A 21,273-nucleotide genomic window follows, 5' to 3' on the forward strand; every position below is an offset into this window, starting at 1 on the left:
TAGGACTACTCTACAATCTTCGGAATTTTGAAATTCATGCCCTGTGCAATTACTATATCTATGATTGCTTCCTCGAGAACTCTTGGATGTAGGCCATCAGGTCCTGGGGAATTATCAGCTTTGAGTCTCTAAAATTTCTGTATTTTTTATTTGCTAATAAGTCTAATCTGCAAATATTCACAGCCAGGAGGGTTCCTTCTTGCAAACCCAGGACACTGAGGCATATTTTTGTGTCCCTATTGATATCCTGGCTGAGACCAGTTAACTCAGCATAGACCACGAGGCTCCTGGGGCTTTCCTGCTGTGCATTGATAATAACCTCACCTGTGTGATAGCAAAGTTTTTTGTACTTACTTTCACAAAATAGTAGAAAAAGTTGCATTTATACAGTACCTTTCACAGCTTCAGGATGTCCCACAGTGTTTTCCTGCGAATTAAGTACTTTTGGAGGGGGCAGGGCAGGGCAGAGTAGGGTAGATGAGCAGACAAATGCTTGGGTGTTACTGAACCCTGAAAATACTAGTAACTTGGGCTATGAGAGGTTTTGCTTCCCTGAAAGATGGGAGTAAATGGGCCAAATAAACTTGTGGAAGATTGTCATCCATGAAGCATTGGAACTGAAATTTATAGCGCAATTGGCAATAGATTTACAGGTATCCCTCCCTAATTCCACCCTTCCTGCTTACCATGATCTCAAACCTATTTTGTAGTGGGGCAAAATTACAATTTCTAAATGCCAAGTTTATATACAATGGTTCCTAAAAGGGTTTGCTTCACTGCTTGTGGCTGAGATACATTTTGGCAGCATTGCAAAAATTTTAGGCTTAATTTTTATCTACTTATCTTATTGTAAGATATTTTTAAAAAACACAATAAATTAGTTTGAGCTTTTTAAATCTTACCCATACAGCATATATTACCAATAGTTTTCTCTTGACCATTTTCATGTGTATCGCTATAACTGTTTCTTTAATAATGATCCCCTGGCCTAATGCAGAATGCATTGCAACGAACTGAACCCAGCCTCTCAATTTCCATTCTGTACTGCAGTTGATGAAAGCTGGGAAAGTGGGTAATTCCCAAAGGAGCAGAGCTTGCTCCTGCTTGAAATTACCAGCAGCTCTGTGCTGCCTGGACTTGACCATGTAACATTTGCTCTGTCTCGAGCTGTTCAAACGGTTTGTAATACAACACTGCAACATTTCAACAATTCCAAAATAAGATTTTGTGTTCTAATTAAAGAGAGAGGCTCCGGGTGGAAAGAACTCATTTATAAAATAGAGTTTAGCTTATGCCGCCAGTGAAATAATTAATGAGCAGGGCAGCATTTTTTGATAGAAAGATCAGAAGGAAAAGAAATGCAAGTTTAACCCCTGAAAGACTGCAGGACTTCAACATTTCTGATTTTAGTCTCCTGCTGATTAACTGTATGCACACGGAACAGTTGGTTTGAACTTGTACTTGACGTTAATCACAAAGTGTCCATATGAAATTCCTTTTTCTATTTAATATGATACCTGCTTATTTCCACTGGGTTCCACTGAAGTCAAATGTGCAAAAACATTCATTATTATTGTGACACTAATGAAGTTTCAACCTATATGAGAATTATGCTCCTATTAGGTAGACCACTACTTGCAGGGCAAATAGAATGAGGAATCCCTTTAGTCAGCAATTCAAATGAGCAGGTTTCCTTAATACTATATTCGATATTGTCTTCTTTCCAGGCTGTAACATGTTTTTAATAATTCTGTTTTCTCAGTATCAAAGATCAAGGAATACATTCAATGTCCTCAGAACACCCCAAAGGGCTTCACATTGCTGTTGTTGTTTATATCCATGGTTGCCAATGTAATAGCGAAAAGATATAAATTATCACAATAGCCATTTTTTTCATGGTATTTTTAAGAGCGAAATGTTGATCAAAACACTAGAAAAACGCCCCTTTTTCAAATAATGCCCTGAGATCTTTTGCAGCCTCCCGATTTGGTAGGCAGATTTTGGTTTATTTCTCATCCGTATGACACTATCCATAGCAATATAGTACTCGTTCTGCAGTAAAGTATTGATGTAGTTCATAGACTTAAATCCTAATGTGGGACTAAAATCTGTGACCATCTGAGGATGCCACTTCTGGGCAAAACTGATTTGATATATCAGTTACCATTTTGTTGGTGTGCTTGGAGTTGAACTATCCAGGTGAGCAAGGCTTCAGGATCAAACAAAGTCAATTTCATGTTAGCTGAACCAGATGAAAAGGAAGAATTTGAAAAGAGCTTAATTGTCCAGTTTAGGAAAGGGAAATCAGTAAGGTTTCTATTTCTGCCTTTTGAAATGTTTGGCATAGACTAAAATTAAGATTGTACTTGACTGTGTTTTCCATGGTCACACATCCTGCATATTTGTCCAATCCTAATTATGCCTGCCACAATTAATCTGCTCACTTAGCTTCTGAATGGCTGATCATAGGAAGGTCAAAGAGACCTGTGTTGTTTGGATTGATTTATTAATATTTGAATTATTAATTCATTTACATTCCCTTTTTCTCAATGACAACCCTCCTGAAGTCAAGACCTTGTCCTGAAAGAATCTCGGATTCATTTTTGAGCTCCCTATGGTGCTGTACTTTGAAAACGATGACAGGTTAGATTTTGCTTGTCGTGGCCTGTCATTCATAAAACTTACTCTTGCAGTTGTCCATAGATTTACCATGGGGTTTTGAACTGGAACTTGCTGTTAGTTAGGATCTAAACAATGCAGCACCTAATACAGGGATTTGAGACCTGTGTGAACAAGGCAAACCACTGTATACCTCCTTAATTAATCAGATTAGAGAATCATTAAAGGACTGAATGAAGAATTGTTGGTTTGAATACTTAATTCATTGTAATCAGGTGCATAAGGTGAGAAAAGGAGAAAGGAAAAAAAAACGTTTGGGATCTAAAGCAGAATGAAAATATAGAAGATCATACTTTTTATTTTTTTTAAAATCCTTCATTAAATCCAAAGTAATGAAACTCTCAGCAATGCCAACAAGTTCTTTATCAGTAATTAAGACTTGGCATGCCATTAAAAATTTACTTGCGTTGGAATGGACAAGCCCTAACTCTCTGTGCATGTTTCAGTGGGAACTGTCGTGTAAATGTAGTCTGATTTACTCATCAACAATGAGGAACACAGATTGCTTCGTTGTTATTTCCACCATATCATCCAGTCTTTTAATTGACACGTTGCAGAGGCAGACCACCTGGATAAAATAACCTCTTGCAATTTGTTTTGCTCAGAGAATGAGTGACATTAGAATTAGATCTTTACATAAAATCAGGTTTGGTTAACAGTATGGTTTATTTGCTAGGAAATATGTACTTTGGAACAAAAAACAAAAGCAAAGACAATGAACTGCAGAATCGGGGAATCTGAAACAAAAAGAAAAATATTCTGGAGAAAGTCAGCACGTCTGGCAGCATCTGTGGAGTGAAAGCAGCATTAGTGTTTTGGGTCAAGTGACCCTTCTTCAGAACTCGACAAGAATTCAGAACTGAAGAAGGGTCACTGGACCCAAAACATTAACGCTGCTTTCACTCCACAGATGCTGCCAGACCTGCTGAGTTTCTCCAGTAAATTCTGCTTTTGTTTCAAATTTCCAGCATTCGCAGTTCTTTGGGTTTTTAAAAAAAAGTCTATTTTAATACTGGTATTAAAGTATCTAAGTTTTTAAATGAAAATTATCATTACAAAACTTATTTGGAGCTCTTTGACTGATCAATTGATAAGCGTACTGTTAAGTTTAGAACTTGAACAGACAGGCCAACATACCTCCTTGTACCAGGTTCGATGGCCCCAGTGGAGATCAGTTGGTAGAGAGGAAATGCTGCTGAAAGCACACCATATAATTGTTGGTTATGATATGTTTGCTCACATGAAGGGAAACCACTTGAGAAGGGAAAGTCAATGTCCATAGAACTGCATTCTGGCATGATCCAGAATCTTCAGAAAGAGGGGAAAAAGTAATTCATTTTCTCTGCTTAACCATTTTAGCAGCAGTGTAATGAAAGAAGCTTCCTCATTGGTAAGGTGATCACGCCATACATTTAGTAGCATGGTAACTTGTGTTCTATAGAGTCGAAGTCATAGAGCCACACAGCACAGAAACAGACCCTTCGATCCAACTCGTTCATGCAGACCAAGTTTCCCAAACTAAACTAGTGCCATTTGCCTGCATTTGGCCCATATCCCTCTAAACCTTTCCTATTCATGTACCTGTCCAAATGTCTTTTAAATGTTGCAACTGTACCTGCATCTACCACTTCCTCTGGCGGGTCATTCCACATATGAATCACCCTCGATGTGAAAATGTTGCCCCTCAAGTCCCTTTTATATCTTTCTCCTCTCACCTTAAAAATAAGCCTCCTGGTTTTGAACCCCCCTACCCTACTGAAAAGAACTTTACTATTCACCTTATCTATGCCCGTCATGATTTTATAAATCTCAATAAGGTTACCCCTTAACCTCCTACACTCCAGTGAAACAAGTCCCAGCATATCCAGACTGTCCTTATAACTCAAATCTCCCAGTCCCAGTAACATCCTTGTTCTGAGGAAGGGTCACCGGACCTGAAACGTTAAATCTGATTTTTCTTTGCAGCTGCTGCCAGACCTGCTGAGCTTTTCCAGCAACTTCTGTTTTTGTTACTGATTTACAACATCCGTGGTTTTTTTGGTTTGTAACATCCTTTGTAAATCTTTTCTGCACCCTCTCCAATTTAATAATATCCTTCTTATAGCAGAGTGACCTTTTATCTTTTGATAAATCATGAAGCTGCTGACACAGTAGTTTTAAATTTGATAAATTTTATTTTGTCACGACAAAGCAGGTAACTTGAGATTCTTTATATTGGCCATAGATAAAGCTAACATGTTACTTCACAATAATTTCGAATAATTATTGCTGCTTTCTTTTTGGCTCGAAAGGAATTGTGGAGTTCATTTCAGTCACTAAAACAATATTTTTAGGGGTTGAACTTAATAATTTTGACATACTGACAATGTACTGAGGTTAAGGAGAGATGTGATCCTTTTGTGTACTTCTGAAATTCTCTTGTAAAATACAAAACGAACTAAATCCTGCAGGATTTGAGAAGATCACATTGCAACTGTTAAGCCTTTACTGGCTATCCTATATAGTCTTCTCTAATCCTTTATGATTTACACTTTGGGATACAGAAGGATTTTTATACTCTTGATCTTCCATCCTTATTTAGACTCAAGATTGCCAACTGAACTAAGATTTCAGAAGAAACTCATTGTGCAATGTAAAAGGCTTTATTTGAGAAATTCTGTTTTTTTGCCATCGTATGGTAACGATTGAACATTGCTTGCCCGCAACCTCCTTCTGAAAATGTTAGTCTGGATTTCATAGTCAGTAGTGAATTCTTTTAGCTAGAAGCCTTTTTAACATGGAAATGCTGTTGCACGTCATCAGACACACAGTCCTTGACAGGACGTAGATCCAATTCCAGTAGGAAGGAAACCTCGATGACTGGGGATTTCCCTACCTTGCAGCCTTCATCTGCTATTTCAGCCGTTGATATTACACAAATATCTTCTGCCTGGATCGACATCGAAGACTACTTTTGGATTGTGCTTTTTCTGATTCCTCCCCTCGACCTTACCGTCAAGGGTGATTCTTCCAGGAGTTGAGAACTCCTGATGGCATCGCTCTCAGGATCAATGGAGTACTCTATCCACTCCACTGCAGCAGAGTAACATTCCACAGAATGGGTTTAAAGGGATACTAACAAAGAAAAAGAGCACATTTTTGGCAGTGATTAATAATCGATTGTAGTCTGGGAGGATTTTAAAAGGGCATCCTGTGGTGAAAGGTGGGAAAAACTGACTCAAAAATCCAGAAGATCCATGTTTTACTTCTCATGGACAAACATCAGAAATTATTGGCCATTTCAGAGGAACATTAAATTTAGGAATGAGAGAAGGCCATTGACCTTTTTGAGCCTGCTCCTCCATTCAGTATTTTCATGGCTGATCTGGTTGTAGTCTTGTCTCCATCTGTACTCAAGACCCTGACTCCCTTATCTATCAACCATCTAACTTCACCTTGAGTAAATTTAAAGACCCAATCTCCATAACCTTTTGGGGAAGAAAATTCCACATTCTAATCAGCCTCTGAGGAAAAAAACCTCAACAGTTCAAGAATAATGGGTCTCCCCTTTTAAGTCAATGTCCCCTTTGTTTTAGCCTCCCCCACAAGAGGAAACATCCTTCAGGTATCCACCTTATCCCGTCCCCTTAAGCTGTTGTGTTTCAATAAGATCTTCTGATTCATTCTTTGAAATTACAACAGATGTGTTCAACCTTTCTTCATAAGATAACCCTTTAATCCAGGAATGAGTCAAGTTACCCTTCTCTGAACTGCACCTAATGGAATTATATCTTTTTTTCAAATAAGATGACCAAAACTGTACAACATACTCATTACATTGTTTCATCAAAACTGTAGAGGTGCAGTAAAGCTTCCATACTTTTATACTACAATGTCCTTGCAATAAATGACAAAATTCTATTTACTTACCTAATCACTTACTGTACTTACATTCCAACTTTCTGTGATTCATGTACCAGGAATTGAGTTCTGTAATCTCTCTATTTAAATAGTGTACTGGTCATCTATTCTTGCTCCCAAAGTGGGCAATTTCATATTTACTCATATTGGAGGAATATATTGACTGTCCACAATGCGTTTGCTATTGTGGCTGTTCTTCATCTTTGAGCCTAAAGTCTATGAGCCTGATGGCTGTCATTCCATAGAAAGCATTGCACTTTTTAAAATTAACTCGTTAGATGTGGTCATCACTGGCTGGGCCAGTGTTTTTTTGTCCATCCCTGGTTGCTCTTGAGAAGGTGGTGGTGAGCTGCCTTCTTGAACTGCTGAAGTCCATATGCTGTAGACAGAACCACAATGCTGTTAGGGAGAGAATTCCAGGAGACCTGGCAACACCTGAAAACATGATGACATATTGCCAAATCTGAGAAAGTTGATCTCAATCCTGTCTTCACAAAAAGCCCAGAACATGGGTTCTTTCCAGCCGTGGCTACGGGAGGATAGTCAAGAGAAGCAATCTCACCCAAGGTCAGTCTTTCTCCCTGAACCTGCAATCAGCTAAGATCCGGATTTGAAATGAAAAGTTTCTGGTCAGTGCAGTGAATCTGCCAGTTGAACCACTGGGAAGGTTGTTTAAGACCTCTTTCTTAAATATGTTTGGGTGTAATTTTTTTTCCCTCAATTTGAGTTTATTAAATAAATGAATAGTATGTCACTAGGTGTGCCAACACAGAAAACAACCAACAATGGCACGGGACAGCCACTTCAGATATAGAACTTGTGGCAGAACTTGTCCGTCTCAAATTGGGCTTTTCAGCCATCAGCAAAAGTTCATCATATGAAACTGTGTCATTCCCAACAGATTTACTTCATATCTGTTATCTGGCATCATTGGAAGGATCCGGAAAGAATATTCAGTTACAAAGCTTTCCATCCATTCTGTAGATTATGTCCACACTACCGCAAAGCTTGACATTGACATGATGAATAACGATGGTGAAGGTGGAGGAAAGGGTGAGGGCAATGACTTGAGTCCCTGCTTGACCTCAAAGGATTCTGTCATATTACCGTCAGTGACGACCATCACCAATATCTTGTAGTGAAGGAGATGGTGGATGTTGATCAATTTCACTGGAACAGATGGCCTTTGATGCAATCTTCTGTAGCACTTCCTGATTGACTGTGTCAAAAGCCTTGTTGATGAAGGTCATGTAGAATGGTTGGTGTTCTTCCTGGCATTTTTCTTGGAGCAGAGAAAATCATGGCCATATTTCCATAGGTTTGTCAAAAGTCACACTGGTTTTCAAGGTAGGATTTCTTCAGAGACTGCAAAGGTGCCTAACGAGGATTTGGACAATGATCCTCCTGGGGATGGAGAGTAGGGAAATACCTTGGTAGTTCTCACAGTCTACTTGGTCTCCTTGTTTGATGATGGCGATGGCAGCATCCCTGAGATTTGCAGGAATTTTTTCTTCGTCCCAGATTTTCAGGAACTTTTGATGGAGATAACATGTAAGGTCTGTAAGCTTTGCATGTCTGTCATCTGGCATAAATGGAAGGATCCCAACGTGATAGGCAGTGGTGGAAATGAGGCTTGTCTAATCCAATGTTGTACTGCAGAAGTTGCTGAGAGTGCAAGGGAAATTCAGCAAAGCTCTGCTCTGGTGTGGAGACAGTAAAGTGTCAGAACAGAATTGAGCCACAAGGGATGGAAGCGGGAGGAGATCATATGACCCATCAAGCCAATTCAGATCATGGTTGAATGTTTATGTTAACTTTAGTCATCATATTTATTTGCCTTATATGCCAACATGTATTGATTTCAGTCTTGATAATACTTATCGGACTGAGTATCTGTGGATTTCTGAGGTAGAGAATTTCAAGGATTGACAAGCCTTCGTGAATGATGGAATTTCTTCTTACATTAGTCCTAAGTAGCCAATCCCTTACCCTGAGAATATTCTCCCTCATTCTGTACTCTACATCCAAGGAAAGAAGCCTTCCAGTATTTTACCTGCCAAGCCTTCTAAAAATTCTTTTAAACTCTGTATAACGTAGACCTCTTCTATTAAAATCAGTCCTCAAAGAGGAAACTCCCTTGTCGAACAAAAACATCTGTCCAACTCAGTCTTGAATATCTTCAGTGACCCAGTCTCCACTACTCTGTTTTTACTGCTGCCAATGAATCTATTATGACAGATTGTCCTCTGTTCTTTTTAGCTGACGACATTTAGGAGACCGACTAAATACTGAGAGAACTTTTTGCAGATTGCATAACTAACTTGGATAGTCTTTTCTCCCCCACATAAAAGTTATAATTATTCATTTGGTAGTGCATAACTTGTCTTTTTTTTCCAGCAATACGCATTTTGTCAAATCCTTTTGTGTTGGACACATCAGGACAATTTGCAAGAATACTAATTCAGCTAGTAAATCAACACACATTGCATGAGGGAAGAGTGCTCTTAAGTTGACAAGTGGACTCTGATTGGTAGAGGCTGGCTAATTATAGGGCAATGTCCTAACCAATCAGTTCATATGCCTGATTCAAAATTTAAGCAAAGCCTGTCAATCAGCATTGATGGGTGCACTTCCAAGGCAAAATTTTAAAGGTCACCAGTGATTACTTCTGCTTTACAAAGATGATTACAATCAATTTGTAATGAACAATGACATGGTCATTTTGCTTGTTGCCAGCATTTATATCTGACATAGTTAGACACTGCATCTAAAAACTTGTTAGAAGGAAGGTAGCATATTGCCAGACATAGTAAGATTTGGTTGCCTTGCCCCATAATGAAATTTTCTGGATCCTTTTCTGTTTACTGTTTGCATCATCATGTAGTGATTTGTATATAGAACTAGAAATGTATCCAAGTATATAGACAATTGGACGGATAGTAAAAAATATCAGATCACTAATGGATCTTGTAAGTTGTAATTCAAATTCAATACCTGTGAGGTGGACTATGTTGATTTTCAAAGAGCAAAAGCTGTGGGAGAGCTAGAAATTGCAGTAGTGGTGGTTTCAGAACCTGGTTATAATTGGACTCTTGTCCTTGACATTGCACTCTATTTGTGCTGAAAATCATTGGAAGATTGATCTGATAATGGTACAGCAATGTCCATGTCACAGCTGGGACCTCGTGGGCATGTTATGTCCTCTCCAAGGACCTACACAACTGATAGTTTGGTCTCTCCAAGGATGCCATTACACATCTCCACTTACTTCATCATAAAGATTTACAGACTGGCTTCACTGCCTCAATTCCTCTGTGGCAATTAAAGTGTAGGCAATCACACTTTTTTTTTTAATGGTCCATTATCCTTTCGGGCTGCCACTGGGATCTGTTCAACATTAAAAGTCAGAATGTGCATCTGGTAGGTAATGGACACCCAATTTTATAGACCACTCAAATTAGTTCACTTTGACATCACCCCTCGCACATATGTGACAACTAAGGAGCTACTGACATTTATGAAAAGAAAGGGTTCTATTCTAAGAATCTCCTTTTCTGTCATCATCTATGCTCGTTGTTGCAAGGGGCATCAGAGGACAGTTTCTGCAGAACGCCATCAATGACTGATCCAATTCATTGGCAGCACTTCAGTCTCTTCGGATCCTGGCAGAACGTTGTCTGAGCCCTCAACTGTTTGCAGATGTGTGAACCTCCCGAGTAGTTTATTCCCTGACTTATTGTGATATTCATATATAACAAATCATGGGACAAATGTCCAGCATATTTCACAGCAAGCATTGCTTTTTTTTTTGTTGTAAATTATAGAGGTGGAAGTTTGATTCAAAGTGTTGGCAGTTATGATAGAAGGGGTGAAATGAAAGTTGTGTGTGGGTGTCATAGGATCTTAAGAGTGAATGTAACTGTTTTGTCAGTGATGTTTTAAGAGGCTGAAGTATGTGTTGGTGATTAGGCAAGAATGGGGAAAACGTAGTGACGTCCTACCCTTGACAGCCATTGTGACGTGTTCTCACATCTTGCTGGACTGTCGATCAGTGTTGCATGATAGCAAGCTGAGAACCAGTGCCAGCTGACACAATTGATTTATCTGGCTTACTGAAGAAAAGGCCTAGAACTATGAGGTGCCTGACTTTGTAGCTATTGAAGATGGACTTGGATATCTTCATTTAAAAAAGAGCTGATTGCGCTGTTTCTCCTCGTGACCTATTGTTGTAACCAAAGGGCACAGCTGGTGCTTAACTGGCCATAAAGATGTCATTCCAGACTGATGTGGGGAGCAAAAAACTGTATCAAGTATTTTCATGGAAATTCATTGTAAAACCATTTGTCAGCTGTTCACCTTGCCACCGGACAGTGGTTTTGTTGCTGCTAAGAGTGTGCAAAGTACTTTTGAAGGTATATTTTGCTATATACATGTTTCCAGGGTGTGGAGGTACCACCACTTTAAGCAGTTTGTACATTTCAAATCCTGACAGAGCTGCACCAAGAAATGTTAATTATTCCAAGAAAGCTTATATATCACTCCCAGTGTTAATGAATGACATAACTGATGTTGAAGAAAGTTTGGGCAAAAATTTAAGATGTTTCAAAAGTTGCACATTAGGAACACAGTAGGCACATAGAATTACTGTTTGCATAGGGGATTAAAACCTTTTGAATGGGCCAAGCAGAGTGCTGTAAATTTTATGTAATTCTGTTTATATAAATTACAATATAATTCTAAGCTACTTTTGGTGTAATTTGATGACTTTTTATACCAATTGCCTAATGTTGAACTTCATCGACCCATCCATCTGCCAGTAGAACCTGATGGAGTTAAAGCCAATGGAAAATAAAACAAAATAAGGTGCAAAATGGGTGGGATATTGGATTCCAGTTTTCTCAGCTGTAGAATAAGGTTCAAATGACCAGTTTTGCATTCGTATGAAATACAGTAGTTATCAGTTCTGCATCAACACTAACTTAGGTAACTTTGAAAATTGGCCAACTCACAGCTAAGCAACTGAGAGAAGGACTCCATCAACAATGGCTCAATGGTCAGGAGCATAAACATTCCCATTGAGTTAACAAACAATACTGAAAATCCCGAAATCCAACTTGTAATGGAAAAAGAATCTGATATGCTGTTCTCTTTAATCAATGACCCACTAACAAAATTGGTTTCTGACAAATTGACTGTTCTAAAGCTGTGCATTTTCAGTGAGCCTTTAATTACAGAAAAAGATGAGTATTCCTACTTTTCATTGCAAAAGGAATTTAAGACTCTTGAGGTTTTAATACTTGTCTAATTTTATGCATGATGTTAAAACTGGAGTAGATAATTTCTGATTGCATTGTGCATCCTGTGTTGAGTTGTATATTTGGTGTGTGGGTGCTTGGAAAAGCCTTTACATTTGTGCGATATTTTAGCATGTGAGGAGGTACGGTTTTACACTGAAATAAAAACAGAAAATACCTGAAATACTCAGTAGGTCTGGCAGCATCTCTGGGGAGAGAGAAACAAAGGACACATTTTCAAGAAATGACAAGATGCAAGGTTGTCAACCTTGAAAAAGCAATCTTCTTTCTCCATAAATGCTCCCAGACCTGACTATTTCCAGCACTTTGTTTTTATTTCAAATTTTGTATTTATATATGTTTTTCTTGTTGTACTTTGTGGGATGGATGAGATGGAAACTTCAGAAAGCGTAGCCTCTACTTTTTGCACTCCTGGTATTGATTGTGCAATGGTGAAACACTGCAGAGCTGATTTACCTCTACTTTCTGCCAAGGAAGTGCTCAGTTGGTGTGTGTAAAGTGGGGTGAAGCCCATTGATTTTAACCTGTTCGTATTATACTGGACACTCTCTGACCTTTGCAAATACTGGCTGGAATTATTTAAACTTGTTCCCAATAGAACTCTGGCAGACTGAAACTGAAAGATCGAGATTTCTTTTTGTTGCTGGTGCTAGTGGCATCAATTGGTTCTGAATTAACGTATAATTTCTTTCAAGGAGGTTTGCTTTTCACCATGTATTAATAACATATGTCTTCAATCACCTTGATGTACCCTATCTGCCAGATATGGGATGAAAAAATCAGGGATAGAAGGTTGGGGAATTGGCTATGGAGATATTGAGGAATTGTGTAGAGATGGTGGTGATGTTGGGCCTCTGCAACTGGACGGGGCCCCAAGCATGTTGGGAATCCCTGAATGGATACAGTGAAAGAATGTCTATGCAATAGTAACAGCTGATACTTGATTGTTTTGACAACTATATTGACAACTATTACCTATGGTAAAATTGCCTTTTCAAGATTTGACACTAGGCAACATTTATTGCCTCATAAAATGAAGAGGCCTCAAAGCAAACCAGGCTATTGATTTACATGTTGCCACATTATGTCTGGACCCTAGAACGTTTTTTAAATTTACTAGAGGGTGAGTATTGCTGAAAACCTGCCTACAAGCAAGAGGAAGTCCCATTGAATTAAATTAGGGGACAGGAAACATTTAAAATATTTGGCTGTCTTTTAGACCTTGTTTGGATTAAAAATTACCCACTTGCATGAGAGATCTTCTGCAAGGAGGTTCCTGAAGAGGGGCCTCGTGCTCTAAGATTGTCAGGGAACCCACATGTCCTGTAGGTAAGACAATCTTGGTAGAAATCGTGCCCCTTTTTATGGCAGTCAGTGCTGGTTGTTTGTGATTGAAATGTTTTGCAGCACAGTCAGCCACTTTTGACAGCTCTTGTGAAGGGGCAAGCATGTCAGGTAACTGTGTGGCTCTTTGTCAGGTGGGTGAGAGGTGTGCCAGGTAGATGCAGTGGGTATTGTACTAGGTAGTTGATGTGGATAGATGGCCAGGTGTGTAAGGTCAATCAGGCAACAAGTCGATAGGATGCCAGTTGGAATGCTTGGTGCTTCACGTGAGTATGGTGTCAGTTCATTGAGTGTTGCTGGTTCCAGTGGCATGGTAGGGGTTTGTCAAGTCAATTGAGTAGGATGCCAGGGTACCGTGTAAATGAATGAGTGCTTAGGAAAGATTAGACCCTATCCGATCCAACAGGTGAGAGGAGGGTGTCTGTTCTAGGGCAGATGGTCAGGTTGGTGGGAGGGTTGGAGTCATGCTGGCACTCTGGGGTGCTGAGAATGACAGTGGGATTGGATGTCGGGTCCGGCAGGTTTGGTGGGAAAAAGGGGTTTCTGTTCAGGGCTGATTATCAGGGCTCCAGAGGGTGTAGTTCAGGAGTGTCAGTGGTGAGTAGAGCTTCAATTTAATAGTTATCTGGGAAAAGTTAGAGGATTAAAAATCTGCTCGTAACTATTAAGCTTCAGTGAGTTGGAACCCTCCAAAGTTACCAACTTTAATGGACTTTATGGAGATTTCCAGATGCAGGGGAATCGTCCAAATTCAGTTTCTTACTAAGTCCCACTAAGTCAACTGTGGCAGGGATTCCACATTGTCCCATCATGTAAATCATTGCCCCATCAGTCTTAAATGCTCCACAGACACACGAGATATCTGGGCCTTTTGAATGTCCATGTATTTTCAAATGCTATTTCCTATTGTTACTCTAGGTGGCACATCATCCCACCAAAGGTTGAATTACCTGCAATTTATTACCGCATTTTTCAGTAGAGTTGCAAACTGTAAAGAAGCTACTGCAACAATCCTGAAAAACCGAAGCACTGTCCACATATCCTGTCAGCTGTCTTTCCTTCTCGATTTGAGAAAGTGCATTTTTTATTTCTATTTCTATAGGCCCCTACATTATAAAGCTACTACTTTGGATCAAACTATGTCTTATTGATTGCATATGAAGTATTTTGATTTGAACTGCAGCTTTAGAATTTACAAGTCTTCAGAATAATGGCCAAAAGTATGTTCAAGTAGGCAAGCTTCAAGGAACATCATAAAAGGAAAGAGGGATGTTGAAAGACAAAGAGGTTTAGGAAGGTAATTCCAGACTTAGAATCAAGATAAGTTAAAGCAAGATTGCCAGTTCAAGAATGTGATGGAATACTCCTCAATTGCTTAGATGAGCTCCAGTAACTCTCAAGAAGTTCAACTCCTAAGACAAAACAGTCTGCTTGATTAACACATGAGCTACTACCTTACACATTCGCCATCACTGGTGCACAGTGACTACAGTGTATGTGCGCCATCTATAAGAAGCATTGCAGCAACTTCCCAAGGGCAATTAGGTATAGATAACGAATGGTCTTACCATCAACATCCGCATCCTAACAATTAATGAGAACGGTGGAGTGACTAAAATGAGGGAACACACAAAATGTCAGAATTTGAGGAGCTCAGAGGACTTAAAAGCTTATAGGTCTGGAAGATGTTAAGAAAATAGCAGGGAATGGGCCATGGAGGGATTTGAAAATTGTGATGATGATGTTAACAGAGAATTGTTCTGGGAGCCAGAACACCGGGTTGATATGTGAGTGAGACCTGGGGACATAAGACCAGAAGTAGGCTACCCTTGATACTGTTCTACCACCATTCACTGATTCTGTGGCTGATCTGTCACCAAACTCTGTCTTCATATTTCTCTAACTACCTTTGGTTAACAAAAATCTATCAATCTCAATTATAGATTTATCAACTAATCTAGCATAAATTACCCTTTTGGGAAATCTTTATATGTAGAAATATTTCTTAATTTCAATCTCTTTGAAAGATAAAGGAACAAAGTTTGTTGGGGAATCCTAGACATAAAAGTAAGAGTATGAAGAGAAATCATTGCAGATGATTTTCTGGCTAAGATTTGATAGATAAAAGTAGAACCAGGCAATGCCAGTTCCACCATGCTGGACAACAAAAGATATAGAAGAGGATAGTCTGGTCAACTATATCAAACTAGGCAAGATGGTCGACTTTAGTTCAATTCCATGTAACAACTAGCTAAGGAGTGGTGAATAATAGATACTACCGTGTGGAGCTGGAGGAACACAGCAGGCCAGGCAGCATCAGAGGAGCAGGAAAGCTGACGTCTTGGGTCAGGACCCTTCTTCAGATTTCCTGCTCCTCTGATGCTGCCAGGCCTGCTGTGTTCCTCCAGCTCCACACTGTGTTATCTCTGTCTCCAGCATCAGCAGTTCTTAGTATCTCTGAAGAAGTGGTGAATGACTCCTCTCTCTTCAAGTTCTTCAGTTGACCATAACAAAGAACTAGCTCCTTGCTGATGCACTTGGGAATTGCTTATTCGAATGAAAGAAAGAATAATTTTATTTCCTGCTAACCCTAACATAGAGATTCTTGTGCTTAGAGTCTTTCTCACAGAACATGCTGTTTTCTCTATTTGACATGTACATCATTACTGAAGTCTTTTTAAAAATAAACTCCTGACTTGATGGTTGTAATATCATATTTTTGCAAGTGTTGTATTTTAGATTTAATATCGAAATGAAATTATAATTCGTAGCTTTAAGTTTGGAGATTTTTTGAAAGTCCTCTGGGCCACCAAAAATTCCAAATCTGCTCAAATGGTTGCAGTTATGTCTTTGAGTCAGAAGATTGTATGTTCAGACATCCTTCAGAAATTCAGCACACAAATCAGAAAGACACTTCAGTGCAATAATGATGGAAGTTTTCCAATTATTATATGTGATGCAAAATTGACATTCCATTTGCCTAATAAGATATATGTGCAAGATTGTACGCCACAGCTTGAATAGCTGAGAATTCTCCTCGCACAGCAGTTACCATTTCTGTCTTAGCAACCAACCCTAACAGAAAGTTGGTAACTGATCATTTATCTAACTTACTTTTTGTGGTATTTTCCTGCCATGATTTGCTGATCTAACCATGTAAAACAAGTTATTCTGTAAATGTGGTGACACATTAAGTGCAAATGTTATTTGTTTTCATAATATTCAATATTCCCTCCTGCTAGCCTCACTTGGATTTTTTTTTTTTGCAGATTGGTATGGTGGCCTGGAAGATGCACTTAAAGTCACCAGAATGTCCGGATGGCCGTGACATCATTGTCATAAGCAATGACATCACTCACAAGATTGGATCATTTGGGCCCCAGGAGGATCTCTTGTTCCTGAGAGCCTCCGAACTTGCCAGATCCAAAGGCATACCACGTATTTACATAGCAGCAAACAGTGGAGCAAGGATTGGATTGGCAGAAGAAATTCGACACATGTTCCACGTGGCCTGGGAAGACCCTGCTGATCCATATAAGGTGAACATTGGCTCAGAATGGATAATTATGGGTATTTGTTATCTCACTTTAATCACGGTCTCTAAATAAATTAATTTCCTACAAGCTCGAATAAATTGCATCCTTGTAAAGTAAGTCCACAGTACTGACAATGATTTATTTGTAGTTCTCTGCATTGCCCTGCTCTGTGTTTACTGCTGCTGTTTTTTTTTGCCTCTGAATATCTGACTTTTTTTTTAAAAAAAGCTCTGTTGGGACTCAGTGAAGTTGCTTTAAAGTTTCAGTAAGATTGAAAGTCAAAATTAAAAACCAAAAGAGCTGTTGATGCTGGAAATCAGAAACAAAAACAGAAATTGCTGGAAAGGCTCAGCAGGTCTGGCAGCATCTGTGGAGAGAAATCAGAGTTAACGCTTCGGGTTCAGTGACCCTTCCTCAGAGCTGAAAATCAAAATTGTTCCCCATCATCTATGCTGAACTGTTTATCTTGCCTTTACATTAATGCAGGCCTTCCATTCAAATGGTTGCTTAAGTAGAACCTGTGGAACCAGCCAAACATTTCTACGCCACTCAAAACCCAAGTGCTATATTCTTAACCCTGAAAAATCCAAGACTAAAACAGTATTGAGTGACTTCCTGTGATTAATATTTGCTGCATTTAAAAAGTTCTCTGGAATGGCAGTTAAATTGCATAAGGTTTTAATTTTGGCTCTAGTTCTTGTTACCAATGTTACCTGGGTTTGAATTTGCCCTGGACTGGGAGCCTCCTCACTGTAAAGGCCTCATGTGAAATCAGCTTGAACAATCTTAGTACATAGTGAACAGAGGTCTAGGGCAAATGGTTGTCTATGATATGACATTATGGAAGCTGTACACATAGCTGGCATGAGAACCAGAAATATCTCTATCATTAAAGAAAGTAATGGGTCAAACACTGGCATTTTAGTGCTGTATTGAATCCACACTATAACAGAACTGGGAGCAAATAATGATGCATGGGGAGGCAATTATCTTATGGTATCATCACTGGACTGGTAGCCTAGAGATCCAGGTGATGTTCTGGGGACTCGGGTTCAAATTTGAATTCATTTAAAAAACATAATCTGTAGTTAAGAGTCTAAATGATGACCATTAATTGATTGTCAGGAAAAAACCTTCTGGTCCACTATTCCCCTTTAGGGAAGGAAACTGCCATTCCTCCCCGGTCTGGCCTCACGGTGACTGCAGACACACAACAATGGTTGGGCAATAAATGGTAACCTTGCCAGTGATGTTTGTTGTGCTATGAATGAATATTTTTAAAAAAAAAAGCCAAGATGAATCCGCATTCGAACTCAAGTTTCCTGTTTTGAACATAAAAATATGTTAAAGGTTTTAAAAAAAAGTAACTGTATCCGAGCATTCTATAAATGAATCTTGTCCACTCTTATAAGGCAATTCCAAGTTTCAGCCAAATGACCCCATCCCCTTTAACAGATCCCAGAATAATCAGTCCATAGCCATTGTACGAGACGGTGAGATGTAGGAACAGAGATGGGCCTTGGGCCTGTTGAGTCTGCTCCACCATTTAGTGAGATCATGGCTGACTTTATTAGCTGAATTCAACATTCCTGCCTTTTCCCCATAACACATGATTCCCTTACTGCTTAAAAATCTGTATATCTCAGCCTTGGATATACTTAATGTCCCAGCCTCAACATCCTCTATAGGAAAGAATTCCACAAATTCATTATCCTCTGATGAATAAATTCCTCTTCATTTATGGCTTAAATTGGCGATGCCTTACTCTGAGATTATTTTGTCTGATTTTAGACTCTACCAGAAGGGGAAAACAATCTTTAAGTATCTATCCTGTCAAACCCCTAAAAACCTTATGTTTCAAAATGGTCTCCTCTCATTCTTCTAATGCCCATGAGTGGAGACCGAATCTACACAATATCTCCTCATAAAAAGAACCCTCCATACCCAGGATCAACTGAATGGACCATCTCTGGTTTGCCTCCGAAGACAATATTATCTTTCTTTAAATAAAGGAAATAAAACTGTTCAAAGTTTAGGTGATGTCTAACGAGTGCCTTGTATAGTTTTACCATTTTTATGCTCTATTCCCTTGGAAATACAGGCCTACAGTCAACATGCCTTCCCAATTGCCTGCTGCCTGTATGGTAGCTTTTTGTGATTTATGCACAATGCTGTTGCAACAAAAGACCTCACTGAATGGCAGAGCTGACTCAATGGGCCAAATGGCCTACTTCTGCACCTACATCTTCTAGTCTGTCTGTTTTCTAAAAGAGCAGTTTTGCGACATGAGGCTATCATGTCATCATTAATTATATGTTGGAAATGTTTTGGCTGGATTAGAACATTTTGTTGACATGTTCATTTGCACTCATGGTCCTGTGCATTTGCAGGGTTACAAGTATCTCTACCTCACACCTCAGGACTATAAAAAAGTCAGTGCACTGAATTCAGTGCACTGTGAACATGTTGAAGATGAAGGAGAGTCAAGGTATGTAGTATACATCTTGTATAGTCTTCAATGACATACAATTTGTGGGTTTGTGATTTTTTTTTTCCAGTTAAGTTATTGAAATCTATGCAGTACAGTTGTGAAGTTGCCTCCCTAAATGTAGGCTCTGTCTGGTGAGAGAATCTTAAGTTGTGTAACTCTAGGTTGAAGTACTGTTGATTGTATATCTGTCTTTGTTATGGCTGCAAGTAATTCATGCTGCTAAATTATGACACCATCATTTATAGAAGTGTGAGCTGTGTTGTGCTACTTCCCACAGCATATTCGTGCTATTGGGCTAAGCATGACTAGTGCGTGTCATAGTATAGCAATAAAACATTTTGTTTAACCCTGAGGGCTGCTTGACCAAAGTAGAAATACTGATTGCATGTGTTGTGTCACTTATTGGGAGGAACCTTTGTCATTCTTTTGAAATTAGTTATAAGGACCATTAAATGCCAGAAGTTTTTATTCATTGCCGGGAAGAGGGCAACACTGGCTCAGCCAGCATGTATTGCCCATCCCTAATTGTCCATAGAGCAGTTAAGAGTCAACTACATTACTGTGGGTCTGGAGTTACATGTAGGCTAGACCAGGTAAGGGCAGCAGTTTCCTCCCCTAAAGGACATGAGTAAACCAGATGGATTTTTCTGACAATTGACGGTGGATCCATGGTTATCATTAGACTCTTAATTCCTGATTTTTATTGAATTCAGATTCTACTATCTGCCATAGCAGGATTCCAACCTAAGGCCCCAGAACATTATCTGGATCCCTGGATTAAGAATTCATTGGGTCATCGCCTCCCCCAACAGTAGAATAACAGATGTTTTCACCTCTACCTCTCCATCTCTGGGAAGCCATTCTTTGCCAAAACATCTGGAATTCTCATGCAATACTCGAGATGCTATTAAAAGTAGAAATTTGCTAGATTTGCTATTGCATTTTGTGTCCATACCCCACAAAATCATTTGCTGAAACAAGTGTTTTTCAGATTTAAACTATTTCTGGGCTGGTTTATTTTTTAGGACAGAGGAGACTGAGTGGTGATTTAATAAGAGACCTTTAAACTATGAGGAGATTTGAGAAGATAGATGTGGTAAAATGCTTCTATTTTTGAGATATCCAAAATTAGGGATGATAAACGTAAGATATTCACTAGTGAATTTATTAAGGAATTGAGCAGAAACTTTAACCAAAGACTTGTTAGAATGTGGAACTAGCTAGCATATGGAGAAATTGAGATGAATGGCATACATGGTTTTAAGGAATACTTCAAAATTCCATGAGGAAGGGTAATTTCTCAGTGGTAAATCCACAAGTATATGTGGATTTTTTTCTTAGTTTTTCTTATTTTTTCTTAGTGGCTATATGTATAATATGTGCAGTAATGACTTCTTATCTGTATTCTCAGTTCACATGCTGGAGCTTCCACCCTGTTTTACTGTTTGCCTTACCTCTAGGAGGATTCTCCATAGTCTCTGCTGTGTAGTATGTGGGGCCAGAAATCTGTACTGGGGAAGGTTACTCCTTCTGGCAGTGATAAAACTTGCTGCCAAGTGTGTACATTGAAACCACTGGTGGAAACTTCATTGGCAGATATTTTAATGGGAGGAAAATATTGTACTGATTTTACTTTTAAACATCAAAGCATGTGTTATCAATGGGATAAAGGCTGTAGAAAGATTTTTAGTCAGGAATTTTGTCCTTACTGCCTTTCTTAATATGTAATAGGAACCTGTTTAGCTATAGCAATATCCATGAATAAACAGTCTGCAATACTCCACTATCTTACATAAGGCAAGATCACATGAATGTTTTACTGGAAAATGCTGATGACAATGGGATTGTTACTGAATCTTCAGCAGAGGAGGGATGAAGATTGGGGCTAGCTGAAAATAAAACCCATTATGATAGACATTGGGCTGTTTCACTATTTGTGTTAAATTAATGGGTTTTTTTTAAATAAAGTACTTGTCTACATTTAGATATAACTTGCTTCAGTTTGGAT

General features: G+C 39.0%; 1 protein-coding gene across 3 annotated transcripts in view; it reads left to right on the forward strand.

Annotated features, from left to right (window-relative positions):
• The window catches only part of acaca (acetyl-CoA carboxylase alpha), a 269,320-nt gene that overhangs the window by 150,986 nt on the left and 97,061 nt on the right, over positions 1 to 21,273 (forward strand). For all 3 annotated transcript variants that reach the window (XM_048612563.1, XM_048612564.1, XM_048612565.1), the window contains exons 41-42: positions 16,508 to 16,777; positions 19,165 to 19,262. In XM_048612563.1, the coding sequence (XP_048468520.1) occupies positions 16,508 to 16,777; positions 19,165 to 19,262 (368 nt within the window). The remainder of the gene's footprint in view (positions 1 to 16,507; positions 16,778 to 19,164; positions 19,263 to 21,273) is intronic.

This window comes from Rhincodon typus, chromosome 26 (genome assembly GCF_021869965.1).
Source record: "Rhincodon typus isolate 14 chromosome 26, sRhiTyp1.1, whole genome shotgun sequence".
NCBI classification, from domain to species: Eukaryota; Metazoa; Chordata; class Chondrichthyes; order Orectolobiformes; family Rhincodontidae; genus Rhincodon; species Rhincodon typus.